Below are 19,755 nucleotides of genomic sequence, written 5' to 3'. Positions count from 1 at the left end.
CCACCAAAGAAAAAAAAAAGAAAAAACCCACAAAAAAAAAAAACAGGCACCGATCTACGTGCGGTGCCTGTGCTGTTTTTTTTATATTTTTTTTTTTTTTGCATCTACTTTCATAGGGTTCAGGTACCCCTCACAACCAGTTCATTAACAGAACTGTAAATTAAAACTTGCCAGACTATAAATTGCTAACGTTCCAAGGTCTGAAGCTGTGAGTATTTCGTCATCTAGGGGAAACTAAACAGGGTGGGAGGTGGGAAGAAAGGGCCTTGCAGAGGGAAGAACCACCCAACCTGATGCTCCAAAGTGGAGGCCGAGCTGTAGCTTTTCTTCCCTACATTCCAACTCCGGCCATGCTATGCCCAGCAATCTCCCTGCCATCTCTGCTGGTTAGCTGAGGACCAGACTAGAGGGAGGGTCAGGAATGGGGGATTAGTTCAGGTCAGGCAGACAACACAAGGCAAACTATGGGGTAGGTTACCAGTCCCATTCTTGAGGCACCCCGCTGGCAGCAGTCAGGAGTTCCCCTCCACACCTGGGTGGTCACCTCTCTTCTCCACCTCTGTGATGGCTCCCCCTGCAGTGGGTCAGACTGCAAGGTAGATAGTAGTCTTCCATAGCTCCACTTGAGGGAGTCTAGAGGACAGAAGGCAACATAGTGGGGCTCTCACCTGCCCCCTACTCCCCAGCTCAGGTACCATGGCCTGGAGGCTCTTTTGTGAAGGAATCAACAGTGCCAGCCTTCCCCAGAAGCAAACACAGGAAAAATGCTGTGCGGATGGCTTATACCAGTCAGTCTTAACAACAGCAGGGCTACCTCATCCACTGGCTAGAGCTTGCAATGAGTCTCTAGGCTTCTAATTATAGTGGAAGATGGATATCCTATGAACTCAGCAGGGTTTGCCACAGCACAGGCAACATTCTGTCTCCTGGAGCCCATGAGCAGGCTGGAACCCACCTGTGCCTTCACCCGTGGGTGTGCCCGGCTTTAACCAGGTCCCAGAACAATAGGGCCACAGGATGGTAAAAGACTTGTCTTGGAAGAAAATACCTGAGACACTTAACTAGAACAATTCCTTTATTTGAAAACTGCTGGTGTGAATTACCTCCTTCCCTCAATTAGGCCAGAAACCCAACATGCACCGCCTCTAGAGAAGGAAGCCCCAGCTTCTGGGGGCTAGGATGAAGCAGCCGTGAAAGATGCGTAGCCAAATGCCCACTTCTCCATCACAATGGAGCAGGAGACAGGAGGGAGAAAAGGGTGGGTAAGTGAATGGCCAGAAACTCCAGAGAGGCCCTGACACCCGCCTGGTGAGGCACCTCTATGCTCCATCCCGAGGCCTCAGGCCCCTTGCTTGGGTCATGCTGCCCCCTGTTGGCTGCTGCCACTGCCCTCTTCCTCTGAGTTCTAACGATATAGACACAAGCACCTGAAAGCCCCGCTGATGCCAAGGAGTCAGAATTCTGGCTGCCTCTGCTTGGGAATCTCCTTCCATTTGGGGATCTGCAGAACATCCTGATGGGGCCATATGACCTCATGATCCATTCACTCCCAGAGGGATACACTGGAACTCAAGTCTGGAGACTGGAGCCTAACAGATGAAGGCAGAGTGCTCCTTGCTTGGGAGGCAGGTCTGCAGGGAGGGGGTGAAGCCTAGCTGCCCCTCTTGTCCCATGCTGGTGAGGGTACTTGGCATTCTGCAGCTAAGCCCAGGAGCTTCCTATATCTCATCTGCTAAGACAGCAAGGGGTGTGGCCCAGCCAGGCTCCTGACTTGGTTTCCACTCACCCTCTGAAAACCCCTGCAGTTCAGCCTTTAAGCCTCTGTCTGTCTCGGGGGTCATATCAGCCAGTGCCTTCAGATGACTGAGGCTGCAGGTCACATACACCTGTGAAGGTGAGATCCTTGGAGGTAGGGGCTTCTGGCCCGTAGCACTTCTGTGCTCCCAACAAGGAGGTCTGTCCCTTTGACACCCTGGCCAAATACACCTCCAGGGTCTTGAGCAGTCGCCGTGGGCTCTTCTTGGCCAATACTTCCAAGTCTGCAACAGAGAGAATTGGGGAGCAGAAGGCTTGAGGGGGCTCTGGGTGGCACAATAGTCAGGGTCTCAAGCCTAGCAGCTCTAGGGAGAACCCCCAACCCCTATCCCATAGAGAAAAATGTAAAAGAGCCTCAGATGAAGAGATTACCAGAGAGGTCAGCCAGGGAGCCAGATACAGCCACAAGGGCCACACACTCTACCTGGACTATTGTCTGGACAATTGCAACTTTGAATAGTCCAACTATTGGACCCTGGCTCCCAATTTTTGATCAGAATATATGCTCTTCATAAGTATAAGGCCAGAAAAGGGCGACAATGGGGGCAGAGAAAGGAGACCCAGCAGGCTCCAGGGGGTGGGTGATGAAGACTTTGGTAAGCTGGAATTTGAGAAAGTGTGGATGGGGAAGAACTGCAGCCCAAACCAGTCTAGCAACCACCTTGGGCTCTCTGAACCAGGGACACTGTGCATTCGGGAGCCTAGGCCTCCCCAGAAGAAAGAGCACACCTTTGAGGACAAAGCCTGCGTCTAAGATGGTCTTCCGCTGTGTCCTCCAGACATGTGCGAGGTGGAGGAACGTGGCGGCATAGAAGCTGTTCACCACGGGGATGACTTTTTGCTGCCGATTACACTCTCTGCAGGACAAGCGGGGGTGACCTGCTCAGCAGTGGATGAAGGCTGAGAGCTGGGTGCCCTCCCACCCTCCCTCCCCATTTCCCCAGGGGAGCCAGCCCAAACCCAGGATGCCCCCACCATTCCCCAGGAGCCTGACATGAGGCCAGGGGTGGGAGGAGAGACGTCCCAGGGAGAATGGTGCATGGGGACTTTGTCCAGGCCCTCCAGGAGCCAGCAGGTGAAGTAGAGCTGTGGAAAATGAAGCCGGAGTGGGGAGGAACCAGGCTCTGCTGGGTCACTCTAACCAGCTGGCATTTGGGGACTCACCTGGAGAGACACTCCTCTCTCAAGGCCTGGATGGCAATGCGGGTGATGTTCACGGACATTAAACAGAAAGGGAATTGCTGGAATGGAGGGGGCACCCAGTCAGCAGCAGCTCCAGCTCTCACCGTGTTTCCTGTCATCTGCAGCCTGGTGTGGCTCACAGACAAGCACAGCTCCAGAGGCAACAGCCAATATTATTATTGCTTCCACTTAATTTTCACAATAATCTTCTTCCCATCTTACAGATGAGGAACTAAGGCTCGGTGACCTGAAGTAACTTTCCTAAGGCATGGGAACCAGGATACCAACTGAGGTTATTTGTTCCAGAGCTGCTGTGTGTAACACCCGTGTGAGCTCTCCAGCCTCTTCATCATCCTGACCCATGAGCTCTCCTTGGCCTGCAGCAGACTCAACCCCTTGGCCCACATCACCTCCTGGCATCAGGATGTAGACAGAAGAGAGAGCTCAGTGCTCTAATTAGCCCTACAGGTTCTTAAAGTCTCCTCTACCCTTTTCTGGGCTTCTGGTTGTCTGACTGCTCATGAGCATCTCATCCTAAGGCAGACAGAGAAGACACACATGGGTAGGTCAACCTGACTTATGGGCACACCCCATCTCTCCATAACACAGATGCCTGCGTGGGCTCTGCAGGTCAGACCCCGAGAGGAGACAGCCTGAGTCCAGCAAGGGGCTGTCAACAGGACAGGCCTGAGTCCAGCAGGGGCGCTTCACCAGGACAGGCCTCAGGATCCCCTACAGGGACAGCTTTAATGCTCTATTTTCAGTCAGGCAAGCTCCTTTCTTTAATAACAATGAAACCAAGCTTGCATAATCTCTGAATGGAAAGGGCTTTTTTCCAGGGAACTTGCAGACACGACATGTTATTTTCCCCTGTTGCACATACACGAGGATACCCAGTGAGAGGAGCACATAGACCAGTGAGTTCCTTAGTACAGAACAAGAGCCAAGGTCTATTTATCCCACCTGCTTCCCAAGAGAAGAAAAATCCATTACATTATGGTATAGACTGCACTGTCCAGTATGGTGGTGACCAGCTGCATGTAGCTATTTAAATGAATTATACATTAAAAACAAATAAAAGTCCAGCTTAGTGGTGGTAGCTACTACCTTAGTACAGTAGCCACATTTCCAGTGCTCAGTAGTCACATGTGCTTAGTGGCTGCTGTACTATATAGTGCATTTCCAATATCTAGAACACTTCTGTCATTGCAGAAGGTTCTTTTGGACAATGCTAGACTGCAGAAGGTCTTCTGGCTCCACAGAGATTTTTCTTTTCTTCTTTTTTTTTTTTTTTTAAAGAAAAGAAAGCAGATACTCGAGACACAGGTTTTTCTCAGGGTCTTCCATGACACCTGAATTCCAGATCTTGGCCTGGCTACCTGGTAGCTGTGTGTCCTTGGCCTTCTCAAAGCTACCAGGTAGCCAGGTCAAGATCTGGAATTGAGGTGTCATTCTTAGACCCAACCTCTAAGAAACTCAGCCTTCCCATCTCTCAAGAGCAAAAAGGAAATAAACTTTGAGTACTGTGCAGAAAAAAGTTAACACGCAGGCCTGAGACTCCTTAGAGCCTCAGTCTCAGAAAATTCTTAGATCATGCCATGGCTGACAGCTGAGAACTTGGATTTTGAGATGGTTCCCATCATTCCCTAACACTGTTCCTCAACTGCTCATGCAAACAAGATAGTTTACGCTGGCTGGGCCCAGGGCTCACAATCCAGCACTTTGGGATTACAGGTGGATGGATTACTTAACTCTAGAGGTTCAAGACCAGCCGAGGCAACATGGTGAGACTCTGTCTCTACAAATTTTTTTTTTTTCAAAAAACAAACACAAAAAAGATACTTTAGGCTGAACACCAGCTTTCCCTCTGACTCTAGAATTTTGCTATGTGCTGGCAGAGGGTGCCGACCAGCACCCAGTGAAAACCGTGAGTACTGGGTACTTCTAATAAACTTCCCTGATTGGCAACATTTGACACGTGTTGCATAACTTGGCAGTGCAGCAATGAAGTGCATTCTGTGTGATTCCACTGGGAGAGGCCTGTTGGACATTAGCACCTGGATTCCTATGGACTTTGTCCCATGTACTTTTTCCCTTTGCTGATTTTGCTTCCATTGTACTAAATCAGAACTCTAAATACAAAAAACTACATGTGGATACATGGAGTCCCTTGAGTCTCTCAGGAATCATTGAACCTGGGGGTGGTCTCGGAAATCCAGTGCTAGTGCCTCACTAGGTGGAGTCAAGTCACTAATCATTACAACAACTCTATGAGAGAGATTTTTTTTTTTCCCTTGAGACAAAGAGTCTCACTTTGTCACCCAGGTTGGAGTACAGTGGCACAATCTAGGCTCACTGCAACCTCTGCCTCCTGGGTTCAAGTGATTCTTCTGCCTTAGCCTCCCGAGTAGCTGGCACTACAGGCATACGTTACCACACCTCGCTAATTTTTTTTTTGTATTTTTAGTAGAGATGGGGTTTCACTACATTGGTCAGGCTGGTCTTGAACTCCTGACCTTGTGATCCACCCTCCTTGGCCTTCCAAAGTGCTGGGATTACAGGCGTGAGCCACCGTGCCTGGCCGAAAGTGGCATTTTTAAAACTTGCAAGTGCATGGCATTGAGGAATACAATAGCTACTACTACAATTTTTTAAATCATACTTTAGGTTCTGGGGTACATGTACAGATCATGCAGGGTTGTTGCATAGGTACTTACATGGTAAGGTGGTTCGCTGCCTCCATCTGCCGTCACCTGTATCTGGCACTTCTCCCCATGTTATAACCTCCCCAATCTCTCCACCCCTGGCTGTCTCTCCCCTAGCCCACCCTGCCCAACAAACTCCAGTGTGTGATGCTCCCCTCCTTGTGTCCATGTGTTCTCACTGTTCAACATCCACCTATGAATGAGAACATGTGATGCTTAATCTTCTCTGTATCATTCCAATTTTAGTATATGTGCTGCTGAAGTGAGCACTCATGCTGTTTTTTTAGGGCTTACTGCTTAAAAAATCAAGTCTCCTCTCTCAAGAGTAAAGATTTTCACCTTGTTTTTGAAATCCTTGAGTTACTGCTTTTGTTAAAAGAATGATTTATTTTATAATGACCTGTGATCCTATTTTGTGATATAAAGTTTTAAACTTTTTTTTTTTTTTGAGACGGAGTTTCACTCTTGCTACCCAGGCTGGAGTGCAATGGCATGATCTCGGCTCACCGCAACCTCCCCCGCCTGGGTTCAGGCAATTCTCCTGCCTCAGCCTCCTGAGTAGCTGGGATTACAGGCACGCGCCACCATGCCCAGCTAGTTTTTTTTGTATTTTTTAGTAGAGACGGGGTTTCACCATGTTGACCAGGTTGGTCTCGATCTCTTGACCTCGTGATCCACCCGCCTCGGCCTCCCAAAGTGCTGGGATTACAGGCTTGAGCCACCGCGCCCGGCCTAGTTTTAAACTTTTGATATTTGACAAACTTTCCAAAATCAAATCATAAATTATGTCTCTTTCTGACCTAATTAATCCTTTAAGATATTAGGCTCCCTGAAGTCCAAAATTGACATAATTTGGCTTATTTAGTATAAAAATTTATAGAAAGCATTGTCAAATATGAAATAATGTATAGTTTTCTTTGGGCTATATTTGTATAAATATGTTATTGCTATGTATTCCACAATTACAGGAAACTCCTATAATTCTGATATAACTTAGTGTACATTATCAGTAATAATGACAATTGTTATGTTAAAATATTGTGTGCCATAGAGGTAACAAATTTCCTTGTCAATTGTGTCTTTGACTATGGCTGCCTTAAAACTTTTTGTCATCCACGGACAACTGTTGTGTTGTTTGGTCCTCTTTGTGGTTTTTTTTTTTTTTTTTTTGGGACGGAGTTTCGCTCTTGTTACCCAGGCTGGAGTGCAATGGCGCGATCTCGGCTCACCGCAACTTCCGCCTCCTGGGTTCAGGCAATTCTCCTGCCTCAGCCTCCTGAGTAGCTGGGATTACAGGCACGCGCCACCATGCCCAGCTAATTTTTTGTATTTTTAGTAGAGACAGGGTTTCACCGTGTTGACCAGGATGGTCTCAATCTCTTGACCTCGTGATCCACCTGCCTCGGCCTCCCAAAGTGCTGGGATTACAGGCTTGAGCCACCGCGCCTGGCTCTTTGTGGTTTTATAATAGCTATAAAAGGCCAGGCATGGTGGCTCACACCTGTAATCCCCCAGCACTTTGGGAGGCTAAGGCAGGCACATCACTTGAGGTCAGGAGTTTGAGACCAGCCTGGCCAACATGGCAAAACCCTGTCTGTATTAATAATATAAAAATTAACTGGGCATGGTGGCAGGTGCCTGTAATCCCAGCTACTCAGGAGGCTGAGGCAGCAGAATCACTTGAACCTGGGAGGCAGAGGTTGCAGTGAGCCAAGATCACACCACTGCACTCCACCTTGTGCAATAGAGAAAGACTAGTCTAAAACTAGATAAATAAATAATAATAATAATCAGCTATAAAACTCCAACAGGGCTTTTGAATGCAGGTTTCTGACAATTTTGGAGACTGTGACATCAGAATAGAGGAAAAACTTTCAGACTCATGGAGAGCTAAAATGTTCATGAATATCAAAGCAGAACAGGAATTAACAGCATGAACTGAACTAATTTTTTTGACTTTTTGCTTAAAACATTGCTGATCCTTTGTTTTGTTTTTCAGAGTCTTGAAACTTTCCTTTTGAGCTATTGACAGTTTTTAACAAATTAGTATACTCCTAAGAACAAAATTTGGAGCGTATTTGTTTCTCTCTACCTGATTTATCCAGAATTTGGAAACTATTTGTGAGTATTCTTAAGGTAGTACAGTTATTTGCATAAGTGCAATAAGAATCTGTTTTCATTTGTAACGGGACACAACTGGAGAAACTGGCTATTTTGCCAAAGAATGGTTATTCCTTAAAGGAAAGAATGGTGTGTTTTCCTTTAAGAAATCAAATTTGATTTATGGCACCAATAAAGCCTTTGGGAAACTGGCCTCATATTGTTTGTACACAGTCCCTGAACAGAGTTTCTGACTTGTGTTAAGTAAAGAATGTCACTTTATGACAGGCCCAGGAGCCCCAGGTTTATCTTGAAACCTCAAGAGAAGAGGAAATTCACGTTTCCAGAGTGAATCGCAGTTGTTTGGTAAAATAACCAGTTTCTCCAGTTGTGTGGTGAAAGAAAAATTATGTTTCAAAACTATAGTACACCTGTTGTTAGATCCTAGTCTTGCCTAATGTTTTTTAATTTTTATAATTTTCTACAGTTAGGGCTGAATCTTAATTTTTCTTGGTTATAAGCCTTCAAAATAATGTTTTCAATTTATTTTCCTCCTTTTTTTTCCATTTTCCTAATTTGGAGTCACTGAAAACTAAGCTGTGCTTTCTTAAAGCCCTGCAAACTGAAGCCAGACAACTTCAGAAGAAAATAACAGCAACCTATTTACATACCTAAGCCACTTTCATACCTACCTACCGATATATAGACTTCAGAGTAATGTGGCCTATATTGATTTTCCAGGATTATTCTTTTGTTTGTTGTTGTTTCTCTCCCTCTCTGTATTTTCTCTTCATAGGATATGAGACTTCACAATCTTCTAAAAATGAACTTTCCTAATAACTCAGGACCTATCCATTTAGGAATAAACCAGCCTGGCCATGACTGATCAGATAAAACCTAAGACCAGACACTCATTTTTTTCTAAAATGTTTTCTTCAAAAGATTTTTAAAAAGAAAAGAGGGGAAATGTGAAAGGAAAATATCTTAGGCTCCCAAAATCACTAAGCTAAAGGGAAATGTCAAGCTAGGAACTACTTACGGGACACCTGCCTCCCATTCTATTCAAAGTTACCCCTCTGCTCTCTCAGATAAATGTGTATCTTATTGCCTCCTTTGGAGATGCTAATCAGAAATTCAAATGCAACCATTTATCTCTTATCTGCCTAAGACCTGGAAGCCCCTTCCCTGCTTCGAGTCCTCCTGCTTTTGCTTCTAGTTGTCCTGCCTTTCTGGAATGAATGCTCATCTTACATATATTAATTGATGTCTCATATCTCCCTAAAATGTATAAAACCAAGCTGTGCTGTGACTACCCTGGGCACATGTCGTCAGGACCTCCTTAGGCTGTGTCATGGGTGCGCGTTCTCAACCCTGGCAAAACAAACCTTCTAAATTAACTGAGACCTCAGATTTTCAGGGTTCACACTATGATTTCTATTCTCCAGATGAGGAAACCATGGCTCTGAGGAGCTGAGGAACTCACTTGAGCTACACAGCTCATGAGTGGTAGAGCTCATATTTCAATGCAGGTCAGACTGATCGGGAAGCCATTCCTGGTTAGTCTCAGCTGTCCTGGGAGCCCTCTGGGCCAGTCAGGTCCTAGCTCCACAGCCCTTTCCTTTCTTCTGGTTTTCCACCAAAGTCTCACCTGGATGTGGTGATGAGACAGGCGGAAAATCTCCTGTGCCATCAGCAAGGTCTTTGAGTCCATCACCAGGTAGAGCAGATGCAGGAGGGCAAGGAAACCTGCGCCTCTCAGGTCTGTGGCTGGATTTGCTCCTGTAACAAAGACCATGAGGAAACAGGGTGTGGCAGCAAGCAGTGCTTTAAGGGCTCAGTGTGGGAAACTGCGCTGACACTGGCCTCTTCCCAGGCTAGCAGAAAACGAGCAGCACAGGTCCACTTTCTGCCACATTTGTGGGACTCATTCTCATGAGCTAAGCAGGGGCTATGCACCAAATGGTGACCCCAGCACCCTGGGGGCAGCCTCCCACATCAGTTTTCTTGCTGCTGCCTGACCCTCGATAGTCATTTCTCCACAAAACAACCAGAGTGATCCTTTACAAAAAAGGCTGAATTTATGGTTCTGGAACAAGATGAACAATGCACTTTCTGCCTATTCCTCCCACTAAGTACAGCTTTTAAAAGCCCTGGACATTAACATATAAAACAAACAGAAGACTCTGAAAGGAGGGAAGACAGACTAGCTAGGGATCTTGAGAGCTGAGAAATGACTCTCTAGTGAATTCCTGGGTTTCTTTTTGCTTAATACATCCAACTGGTGCTGGAAAAGACAGCAACCTAGAAATGCCAATGGGAGCAGACCAAAAAGCCCCAAAGAAAGCTGCTCTCTCTAGTCAAAGGGTGGGGCAAGGGGCAGTGCAGCAAAACAGAAAGCTTTAGCCAGCATCCACCCTACTACAGCTAAACATCACAGAGAAAGATGTGGCCCCATTCCCACTCTTCTCCAGCAAAGGCTGAGTGGGGACCCTAGACTTCCACCCTGTCTTGGAAGGGGTGCCTTCCACAAGGCATCCCTTAGCTCCACTAGCGTAGCGTCAGAGAAGGCCGAGCGGGGAGCTAGGACTTTATCTTTCCCAGTGTTAAGGAGCTGCCTTTGCCTCCTCTGCGACGTAGAAGCCACATGTGAACAGAAATGAGGCATCCCTGCTCCACCAGCCATGTTGGCCAGGCTGGTCTCAAACTTGGTATTAGCACAAGCCAAGTGGGATACGTGCACCTCCACCCCACCTGGCAGTAACAAGGTGACATCCCTCCTTACCCTGCTGGCACAGTAACAGAGGAGGCCTGTTAAAGTAGAAGATTTAAATAAGATCCAGAGTCTCATAACAGTTTACCCAAAATGTCTAGGATACAATAAAAAAATCACTTGCTACACCAAGAACTAGGAAAATCTCAATTTGAATGAGAGAAGATGACCAACAAACACCAACGCCGAGATAACACAGATGTTGGAATTATTTGACAAGGATTTTAAAGCAGCGGTGGTAGGCAGAATAATCCCCCTGCCCCACGACGACCATGTCCCCAGAAGCTATGACTGCATTATATAACATGGCAAAGGGGATTAAGGTTGCAGGTAGAATTAAGGTTGCTGCTCAGCAGACAGGGAGATGATCCTGGATTGTCTGGGTGGGCCCAGTGTCATCAGAAGGGTCCTAAAAAGTGGAAGAGAAAGGCAAAAGCCCAGAGTTAGAGAAAGAGATGTGAGGAATCGGGCTCAGAGAGATGCTGTTTCTGGCTTTGAAGATGGAGGAATGGAGGTGGCCTCTAGAAGCTGCAAAAGGCAAGGAAATGGAAAATGGATTCTCTTCCAGAGTCTCCAAAAAGAGCACCGTGACTCTCGATAGTTTTTTTCTTTCTTCCCTTTTTTTTTTTTTTTTTTTTTTTTTTTTGAGATGGAGTCTCGCATTGTTGCCTGGGCTGGAGTACAGTGCGCAATCTCGGCTCACTGCAACCTTCGCCTTCTGGGTTCATGCGATTCTCTTGCCTCACCCTCCCAAGTAGCTGGGATTACAGGTGCCAGCCACCACATCAGGCTAATTATTTTTATTTTTATTTTTGGTAGAGATGAGGTTTTACTATGTTGGCCAGGCTGGTCTCAAACTCCTGATCTTGTGATCTGCCCACCTCAGCCTCCCAAAGTGTTGGGATTACAGGCGTGAGCCACTGTGCCTGGCTGGATAGTTATTTCTTAATCTTGACCACAGGTTCTCAGTGATACCTGAGTCTGACTTCTAAACTAGAAACTGTAAGATTATAATTTGTGTTATTTTAAGCCACTAGGTTTGTGGTACTTTGTTACAGCAATGATAGAAAATGACTATAGTATCTACCATAAAATGCCTTTGGCAAGCAATTATGAACAAATACACTTTGAAAAAGTGAAAAAATAGAAAGTTTCAGTAAAGAAACAGCAGGTATGAAGAATAACCAAATGGAAACTTTAGAACTGAAAAACAGGATAACCAGAACTAAAAACTCTCTGGATGGGCTCAACAGGAGAATGGGGACAAAAGAGGAAAGAATCAGTGAACGTGAATATGAACAATAATAATGGAATTACTCAATGTGAGCAACAGAGCTCTAGAAAAACAAAAACCAAAATGAACAGAGCCTTGGAGATCTATGAGGCTATAACAAAGATTTTAAAAAATGAACAAAGATAGCATTTATATTTGGCCAAAGACACAAACCTACAGACTTTCAAGAAGCTGAGCTACCCTCAAGCAGGAGAAGCCCAAAGAAATCCATACAATGACACATCACAGTTAAATTCCTGAAAACTAAAGACAAAGCAAATATCTTTCTTTTATGACAGATCTCACTTTGTCACCCAGGCTGGGGTGTAGTGGTACAATCAGAGCTCACTGCAGCTTTGACTTCTTGGGCTCAAGCAATCCTCCTGCCTCAGACTCCCAAGTAGCTGGGACTACAGGTATGAGCCACCACGCCTGGCTATTAAAAATTTTTTTTCTGGGGCCGGGCGCGGTGGCTCAAGCCTGTAATCCCAGCACTTTGGGAGGCCGAGGCGGGTGGATCACGAGGTCGAGATCGAGACCATCCTGGTCAACATGGTGAAACCCCGTCTCTACTAAAAATACAAATTTTTTTCTGGTGGCAGTGGCTCACGCCTGTAATCCCACCACTTTGGGAGGCCGAGATGGGCGGATCACCTGAGGATCAGGAGTTCAAGACCGGCCTGGCCAACATGGTGATACCCCATGTCTATATAAAAATAAAAAGAAAAAAAGAAAAAAAATTTTTTTTTCTGACCAGGCATGGTGGCTCACACCTGTACTCCCAGCACTTTGGGAGGCTGAGGATCCCTTGAGGTCAGGAGTTTGAGACCAGCCTGGTCAACACGGTGAAACCCCATCTCTACTAAAGATATAAAAATTAGCCAGGTGTGGTGGTGGGTGCCTGTAATCCCAGCTACTTGGAAGGCTGAGGCAGGAGAATCACTTGACTGGGGAGGTGGAGGTTGCAGCAAGCTGAGATTGTGCCATTGCCCTCCAGCCTGGGCAATATAGAGAGACTCCATCTCAAAAAAAAAAAAAAAATTTTTTTTTTTTTTTTTAGAGATAGGGTCTCACAACGTTGCCCAGGTTGTTCTTGAACTCCTTGTCTCAAGCAATCCTCCTGCCTCAGCCATCCAAAGTGCTGGGATTACAGGTGTGAGCCACCATGCCTGGCACAGAAAAGATTTTGAAAGCAGAAAGAGAAGATGAATTCCTTACTTACAAGAAAGAGATCATTCAAATAACAGTGCAGCCGGGCGCGGTGGCTCACGCCTGTAATCCCAGCACTTTGGGAGGCCGAGGCGGGTGGATCACGAGGTCAAGAGATCGAGACCATCCTGGTCAACATGGTGAAACCCCGTCTCTACTAAAAATACAAAAAATTAACTGGGCATGGTGGCGTGTGCCTGTAGTCCCAGCTGCTCAGGAGGCTGAGGCAGGAGAATTGCCTGAACCCGGGAGGCGGAGGTTGCGGTGAGCCGAGATCGCGCCATTGCACTCCAGCCTGGGTCACAAGAGCGAAACTCCGTCTCAAAAAAAAAAAAAAAAAAAAAAAAAAAAAAAATTTCAAATAACAGTGGATTTCTCATTGGAAACTATGCAGGCCAGAAGGAAGTAGCACGTTTTCTTTTTTTTTTTGAGACAGAGTCTTACTCTGTCGCCCAGGCTGAAGTGCAGTAGTGCAATCTTGGGTTCAACTTCCACCACCCAGGTTCGAGCGATTCTCCTGCCTCAGTCTCCAGAGTAGCCGGGATTACAGGCGCATGCCACCACACTCAGCTAATTTTTGTATTTTTAGTAGAGATGGGTTTTCACCATGTTGGCCAGACTGGTCTTGAACTCCTGACCTCAAGTGATCCACCTGCCTTGGCCTTCCAAAGTGTTGGAATTACAGGTGTGAGCCACCATGCCTGGCCTTATTAAAGTTTCCTTTCAAAATGAAGACATTTTCCTATTCCATACAAATATAATTTGGTATGGTTTTGAAAAAAAATAGAACAATCCAAAAACTGGTGAAATCATTGTTTCACTCAGAAAGTAAAATAATATGATAAACTTTTCATAAATTTTTTTAAAAAGAGGAAAAAACCCAAACAAGCCGGATTCTAAGTCACAGCACTCTAGTGTTTTCCATATCATTTAATGTTTATAGTAGCCTAAAAAGGCCACAAAGTGATCTTTTCTCCTGTCACTTTCGTCTCTACCTTAGCCACACTCTCCCTATTTTTCTTTTCTTTTTTGAGACAGAGTCTCCTGTCACCTAGGCCAAAGTGTAGTGGCACAATCTCCGCTCACCGCAACCTCTGCCTCCCGGGTTCAAGCAATTCTCCCACCTCAGCCTCCCGAGTAGCTGGGACTACAGGTGCACACCATCATGCCTAGCTAATTTTTGTATTTTTAGTAGAGACAAGGTTTCACCATACTGGCCAAGCTGGTCTCGAACTCCTGACTTCGTGATCCATCCACCTGGGCCTCCCAAAGTGCTGGGCAAGTTGTGAGCCACTGCGCTTGGCCCTAATTTTTGTATTTTTAGTAGAGATGGGGTTTCACCATGTTGGCCAGGCTGGTCTTGAGCTCCAGACCTCAAGTGATTTACCTTCCTCAGTCTCCCAAAGTGCTGGGATTACAGGCGTGAGCTACGGCACCTGACCTACTCTCACTATTTTTCAAGCAGAGCAAGCAAGCGCCCCCTCCTGGAATGCTCCCACGAGATCTTCCCCCTCTTAGCACTGGACGAGGACGACCTGCCCTCTCACTCTAGTCCTGGAATCAGAGGCATGAAAAAGATGAGCTACTCCTCCCTCTTACCCTGAAAGCCCAGGTCCTCCCAGTGGTCTCCCTGGAGGGCGCAGTCAAACTTGGAGCCAGTCAGCTTCTTATAGATGGTCTGAAGGACTCGGCCATGCACTGGGTCTTGACTATCCAGGCCACCTGCCCCAAAACACACCCACACTCTGCCAGATTGCCCCTCAGGGGAGGACTGAGTGCTTTCCAGAGAATGTGAGATCTGGACTGAGCTCAAGACACCCCGTTCTCAGCTCCCACTCTCACCCACCAACCATGGTACATTCAAGATTCCTGGTTTAGCCTCAGCAAGAGGGTCAGCAAACAGGGTCTTGCCTGACCATATATGCAGCAACTGCCCTGTGGGCTCACACTGCACTCACACTGAGCAATGGTCAGGACCAAGTCCCTTTCTTCCCGAAGGCCCTGGTGGAGCTTTGGAGGCCCGAAGAGGTAGTGTCGGAGGGCGGACAGCCCAGTCCTTCGAATAGTTGGCTGGATTCTTTTCTGGAGAAGAAATTGCAGGCAATCAGGCTCAGACCAGGGGCAGTGCTTGCAGAAAGTAATTCCCCTATCTGGCTGGTCTTCGGGCCAGGAAAAGGAGGCAAAAGCTTCGAGGCACCTGTTGAGTCTCTAGAGCCAGGCTCTTCCAGCTCCCAGATTTTTTACAAGGTGAAAGAGACACCCCCAAGCTAGGTATTATCAGTTATTATTTGCATTTAGTCTTCTGGGCTTCTGCAGAACTAGCTATTCCACTGACTCCCACAGGCTTACACATCCCCAGCTCCCCCAGTCAGTCAGACAAATGCCGGGACAGGTTTCCCAGGAGCTGGGGACTCACTGGAGTTAGATGAATCTGAGAGGTAGCTGGAATCTTTTGGTCACAACCAGCACTTCCTAATGAGGTCATGCTGGCTTCTCATGGCTCAAGGTCACTACTGCAGGCCTTAGAATATTCTGATTTAGGTAGCTTTTGGCTCCCTGTGTCCTATAAAACAACCTGGTTCCTATCTTTTTAGCTCTCTCCCTTAAGCCAGGTTTTAGGTTGAAGACCTGAAATCACATTTCTCTAAACATATTACTTGTCACACAATATGTCCCAGAAAGCTCCCCAGCTTTTTTTCTTTTTTATAGAGACAGGGTCTCACTCTGTTGCCCAGGTGTGATCATAGCTTATTGCAGCCTTGAACTCCTGGGTTCAAGTGATCCCCTCACCTCAGTCTCCTCTGAAAGTGCTGGTATTACAGGTGTGAGCCACTATGCCCAGCCTCCACCCCACCCCAGCATTTATTCCCCCAATTATCCTTCTTTTTCCAACTTATATCATTCTTAAATTCCTAAATACCTTCTGGTTCCTTGAGGGAATGGAAGACTTTCCTGGCCATGAATTACTCAGCTCCCTGAACAGTTTGCGTTGCCTCTGCAAGGAGCTACCTAGTACTTGATTCTAGATGTCCCTATCCCTAAAAGGGAAGAGTAGAGAAACAGCTATACAGGCCCCTGAATGACAGGGCCACAGAAGCTCTAAGGGCATAGTCCCACAAAAGCTACCAAGGCCCCACATGAAGCATGAGTCCTAGGCACCCACGATCCTGGACACCAAGATCTTGGGGGAGATAGGGCCCTCAGCTGGAGGCTTCCATCTCGCTTGCCCAGTGCCCTATCCTGGTGGGATAGAAGCTTGGCTCCTAGGGAAAAGGCAGTTTGCTTGAGACCCCAAACCCCACTACCATCATACCTTGAAGGAGGAAAGGTCCATAGTCTGGAAGTGCTGCAGGGCCTCAGTGAAGGAGATTAGCTGCCCAGGCTGTTCCGAGTTGGCCAGGCTCCCTGTGGCAAAAGGGAAGACATGCTAGGATTTATAGGAATCATTCTGTCGGAAAACATTTACTGAGGGCCCCCCACTTGACACCTCCAAGCCAAGCACTGGCTTCCAGTTGAATATCAGACACCTATAGCTACAATCTTCTTTCAAGAGGCTGGCATTATCTGCAAGGCTGACTCTGTTTTTGGACTAGCCTACTCAGTCTTGCTAGGCCAACCTCTGTGATGAGTATGGGACGGATCTGTCCCACAAAGAGATCCCTAAATTCTCTTATCTGTGAGGAGGCAAGTCATTGCCTGGGGTGGGTACCCACATAAGAGCACACAACCAGTTTAGGGGCCTTTCCTAATTTCCACTCTTCCCTTCTCACACCCTGTATAGGAACCCCCAACCACACACCTCTGTTACAGACCATAGGGAATTAACTGATCAGTTAGCAACTTAGGTGATGGCTGATACTATTCACTGGGCTCCAGGAGCTCGAGAGAGGCTCAGGCTAGGTATAGGTCCTAGTTCTATCCTCCTGTAGCTTCATCCAAACCTCTCAGAAACAGGAGACAATTCAGCTCCCATCCCCAGGGACTTCCTTGTGCAGTAAACAACCTGAGCAGCCTTACACAGGGGCTCTGTCTCCATCCTCCTGCCCAACCTCACCACTCTTTAGAAGCTGCCCTAACCAAGGTCAACCCTGTCTTCTCTCAGAGTTGGGTGGAAGATGGACAGGGATGGTAGCCCTTTCTCCATGGCCTTCACTCTGGTTTCCTCCAGAGGTAGGATGTCATCATCTTAGGATTTGAAAGAGATTGTAACCTATGTTATATAGTTAAAATGAGCACTCTCAATAATTCTATCTCCTAGTCCCAGAGTCACAGAAACATTTGTCACACGTGTGGATGGTGCCTTTGCTGGCAGAGGGGCAATGGGGAGACAGCAGCATTCCTGCAGTTACCCGTCTCCGGCTGGATGGTGTCCACAGCTTCCCATTCTTCTTGGGCTCTGACCACCTCTGTACTCACAACTGCAATAGTGAGAAAAGGAGACCCTCTGAGATTTAGGTATGCATGGGCCTCTACTGCAGACCTCAGCCTTGTATGTGTACCTTGGGCCTTTTTTTGTTTTAAGAGACGGGGTCTTGCTATGTTACCCAGGTTGGAGTTCAATGGCTGTTCACAGGCATGATCTCACCATTGATCAGCACAGGATTTTTGAACTCCTCCATTTCTGACCTGGGCAAGTTCACTCTTCCTTAGGCAATCTGGTGGTCCCCCACTCCCGGGAGGTCCCCATATTGATGGCATAGCACCACTCAATTGGCATAGCATACCACAGCCCAGAACTCCTGGACTCAAGCGATCCTCTTGCCTCAGCCTCCTGAGTACCTTGGACTACAGGCAGGCACTACCACATCTGGCTGCCTTGGGTCTTAACACTCTCTGATCCTCTCCTCATAGGCTTGCCAGAGTGAGCTTTTGAAAAGATCTGACATCACCCACTTGCTCAAAACCCTCCAGGGGTTCTCTGTAGTACTCAAGAAAAAAATTCACACTCTACAGCACAGTATCCACATAACTTCACAATCTACAGATGGTTCCCCTACTTGTAACAGCTCCACTTACAATTGTTTGACTTTTTGATGGATTTATCAGGGTATTACATGCATTTTTCTTTTCTTTTTGTTTTTTTAAAGACTAGTAAGGTGAAGCAGTGGGAGTGGAGAAGGAACAAAGAAATCTGTAACTGGTTGTGATCAATTCATTGTAAACCTCATTCTACTGGGACCAGCCTTAAATGCACTTTCGTTTCTGTTTTTTAGTTTTGCCTAATAAAGCAGCACTTTCGACTTATATTTTTTACTTCCAATGGGTTTATTGGGATGGAAGTTCATTGTAACTCAAGGAACATTTGTAGATCCTTCTTACCTGTCCAGTTTGCCCCAGGGCCATCCAGAACTACCTGAACTTCCTCCACGCTCTGCCCTCTCCAACCCTCGGTGCCTTTTCACAGACTGCTCTCCCTCTGCTGGAATCAACTCCAGGTACTGCCACCTTCAGTTCCAACCCCTCCTGGCGCAGCTCCTTCTCATTCTTCAGTGAGCTCTGACACTATCCTCGCCTGGATGCCTTCCTTGACTTCGTCGGTCTGGATGAGGAGCCACTGTTCTGTGAGACCCTGACAACCAGGGCTTATCACAGTGTAGTTCTTGTTTCTCCTACTCCACAGTGAGCTATGTGAGGGCAGGTTTTCCAGAGCCTAGCACAGAGCTTGACACATGATAGGTGCTCAAGGAATATTTGATGGATGAATGGATGGATGGATGAACGAATGAATGAATGAAAGCACAATACAAGGTAAAGCAAGCAAGAAAGAAAAAGCAAGCAAGCAAGCACAATACAAGGGAGAGAAAAAAAGCAGAAGGATGGGCTTTCTAGAGTCTCCACCCAATCCTTTTCTCCAAACCAGACCTGTCATTCTCTGGCTCAAGCTGCTAGTGGCATCTTCTGTCACTGACTTTTCCAGGTTGCTACAGAGAACATCAACAATGTGAAGGATGGAGAGGCTTTAGTTTAATATCAAAAATATGATCTCTCCAGCCTCAGTAGTAAAGTAGGTTAGGACAGCTCTTCTCTGCCTCATAATCTTGGCTGAGAACATCATATGACAATAAACTGTTGGAAGACTATACCTGCAGATTAAATGAAATGCTACCAGACACTAATGGATAATGAGGAAGAAAACACGGCTGGGAAGCAGCAGAGTTGCTGAAAAGCACACTTGAGAGTCCAACTACATGTGAATGCTTCATCTTTGCCACTTACTAGCTGTATGCCATCTGTAGCCCCTCATGGGGCTGTTGTGAGGATGAGGTAATTCTTCTATTTCCTAGGAGGGCACACGGCCCACAGGGAAGCTATTATTATCAACACAGTTGTGGGCTCAGGTCCAGCAGGGCAATGGACAGTGGCAGCAGGTGAGATGGGTCTCCAGGGTCCTAAATGTCTGGACCTCTAGGAAATTCCATCTCACCAGCTCCAGTCTGGAGTAGCAGACATTGAGCCTTGGAGTTTCTAACACAACTTTAACAGAATATTCGACCTTAGATGATCAAATAAAACTTGCTTTCAGCATAGGAGCTGAAAAGGAGGGACAAAGTGGCTGAACAAAAAGGGAAGAGTAGGCTGGGCACGGTGGCTCATGTCTGTAATCCCAGCAGGGTGAGACGCTGAGGTGGACAGAACACCTAAGGTCAGGAGTTCAAGACCAGCCTGGCCAATGTGGTAAAACCCTGTCTCTACTAAAAATA

At 46.7% G+C, this 19,755-nt stretch overlaps 1 protein-coding gene across 9 annotated transcripts in view; it reads right to left on the bottom strand.

Moving 5' to 3' along the window:
- Nucleotides 1-1,057: 1,057 nt before the first annotated feature.
- ELMOD3 (ELMO domain containing 3) overlaps nucleotides 1,058-19,755 on the bottom strand; it is a 30,844-nt gene continuing 12,146 nt past the window's right edge. For 5 of the 9 annotated variants that reach the window (XM_032243504.1, XM_032243502.1, XM_032243501.1 and 2 more), the window contains 8 exons: nucleotides 17,404-17,472; nucleotides 16,368-16,459; nucleotides 15,013-15,136; nucleotides 14,654-14,776; nucleotides 9,451-9,581; nucleotides 2,980-3,056; nucleotides 2,545-2,672; nucleotides 1,058-2,039 (listed from right to left, as the gene is read on the bottom strand). In XM_032243504.1, the coding sequence (XP_032099395.1) occupies nucleotides 1,843-2,039; nucleotides 2,545-2,672; nucleotides 2,980-3,056; nucleotides 9,451-9,581; nucleotides 14,654-14,776; nucleotides 15,013-15,136; nucleotides 16,368-16,459; nucleotides 17,404-17,472 (941 nt within the window). In that variant the 3' untranslated portion in view covers nucleotides 1,058-1,842. Of the gene's footprint in view, nucleotides 2,673-2,979; nucleotides 3,057-9,450; nucleotides 9,582-14,653; nucleotides 14,777-15,012; nucleotides 15,137-16,367; nucleotides 16,460-17,403; nucleotides 17,473-19,755 lie in introns of all 9 variants that reach the window. The other 4 variants (XM_032243499.1, XM_032243498.1, XM_032243506.1 and 1 more) reach the window with 3 other exon arrangements.

The sequence above is a fragment of the Sapajus apella genome, unplaced genomic scaffold (assembly GCF_009761245.1).
Source record: "Sapajus apella isolate SASKATOON/1434 unplaced genomic scaffold, GSC_monkey_1.0 scaffold52, whole genome shotgun sequence".
In the NCBI taxonomy this organism is placed as follows: domain Eukaryota; kingdom Metazoa; phylum Chordata; class Mammalia; order Primates; family Cebidae; genus Sapajus; species Sapajus apella.
The sequence above is the reverse complement of the archived record's forward strand: the minus strand, read 5'-3'. Positions and strand labels throughout refer to the sequence as shown.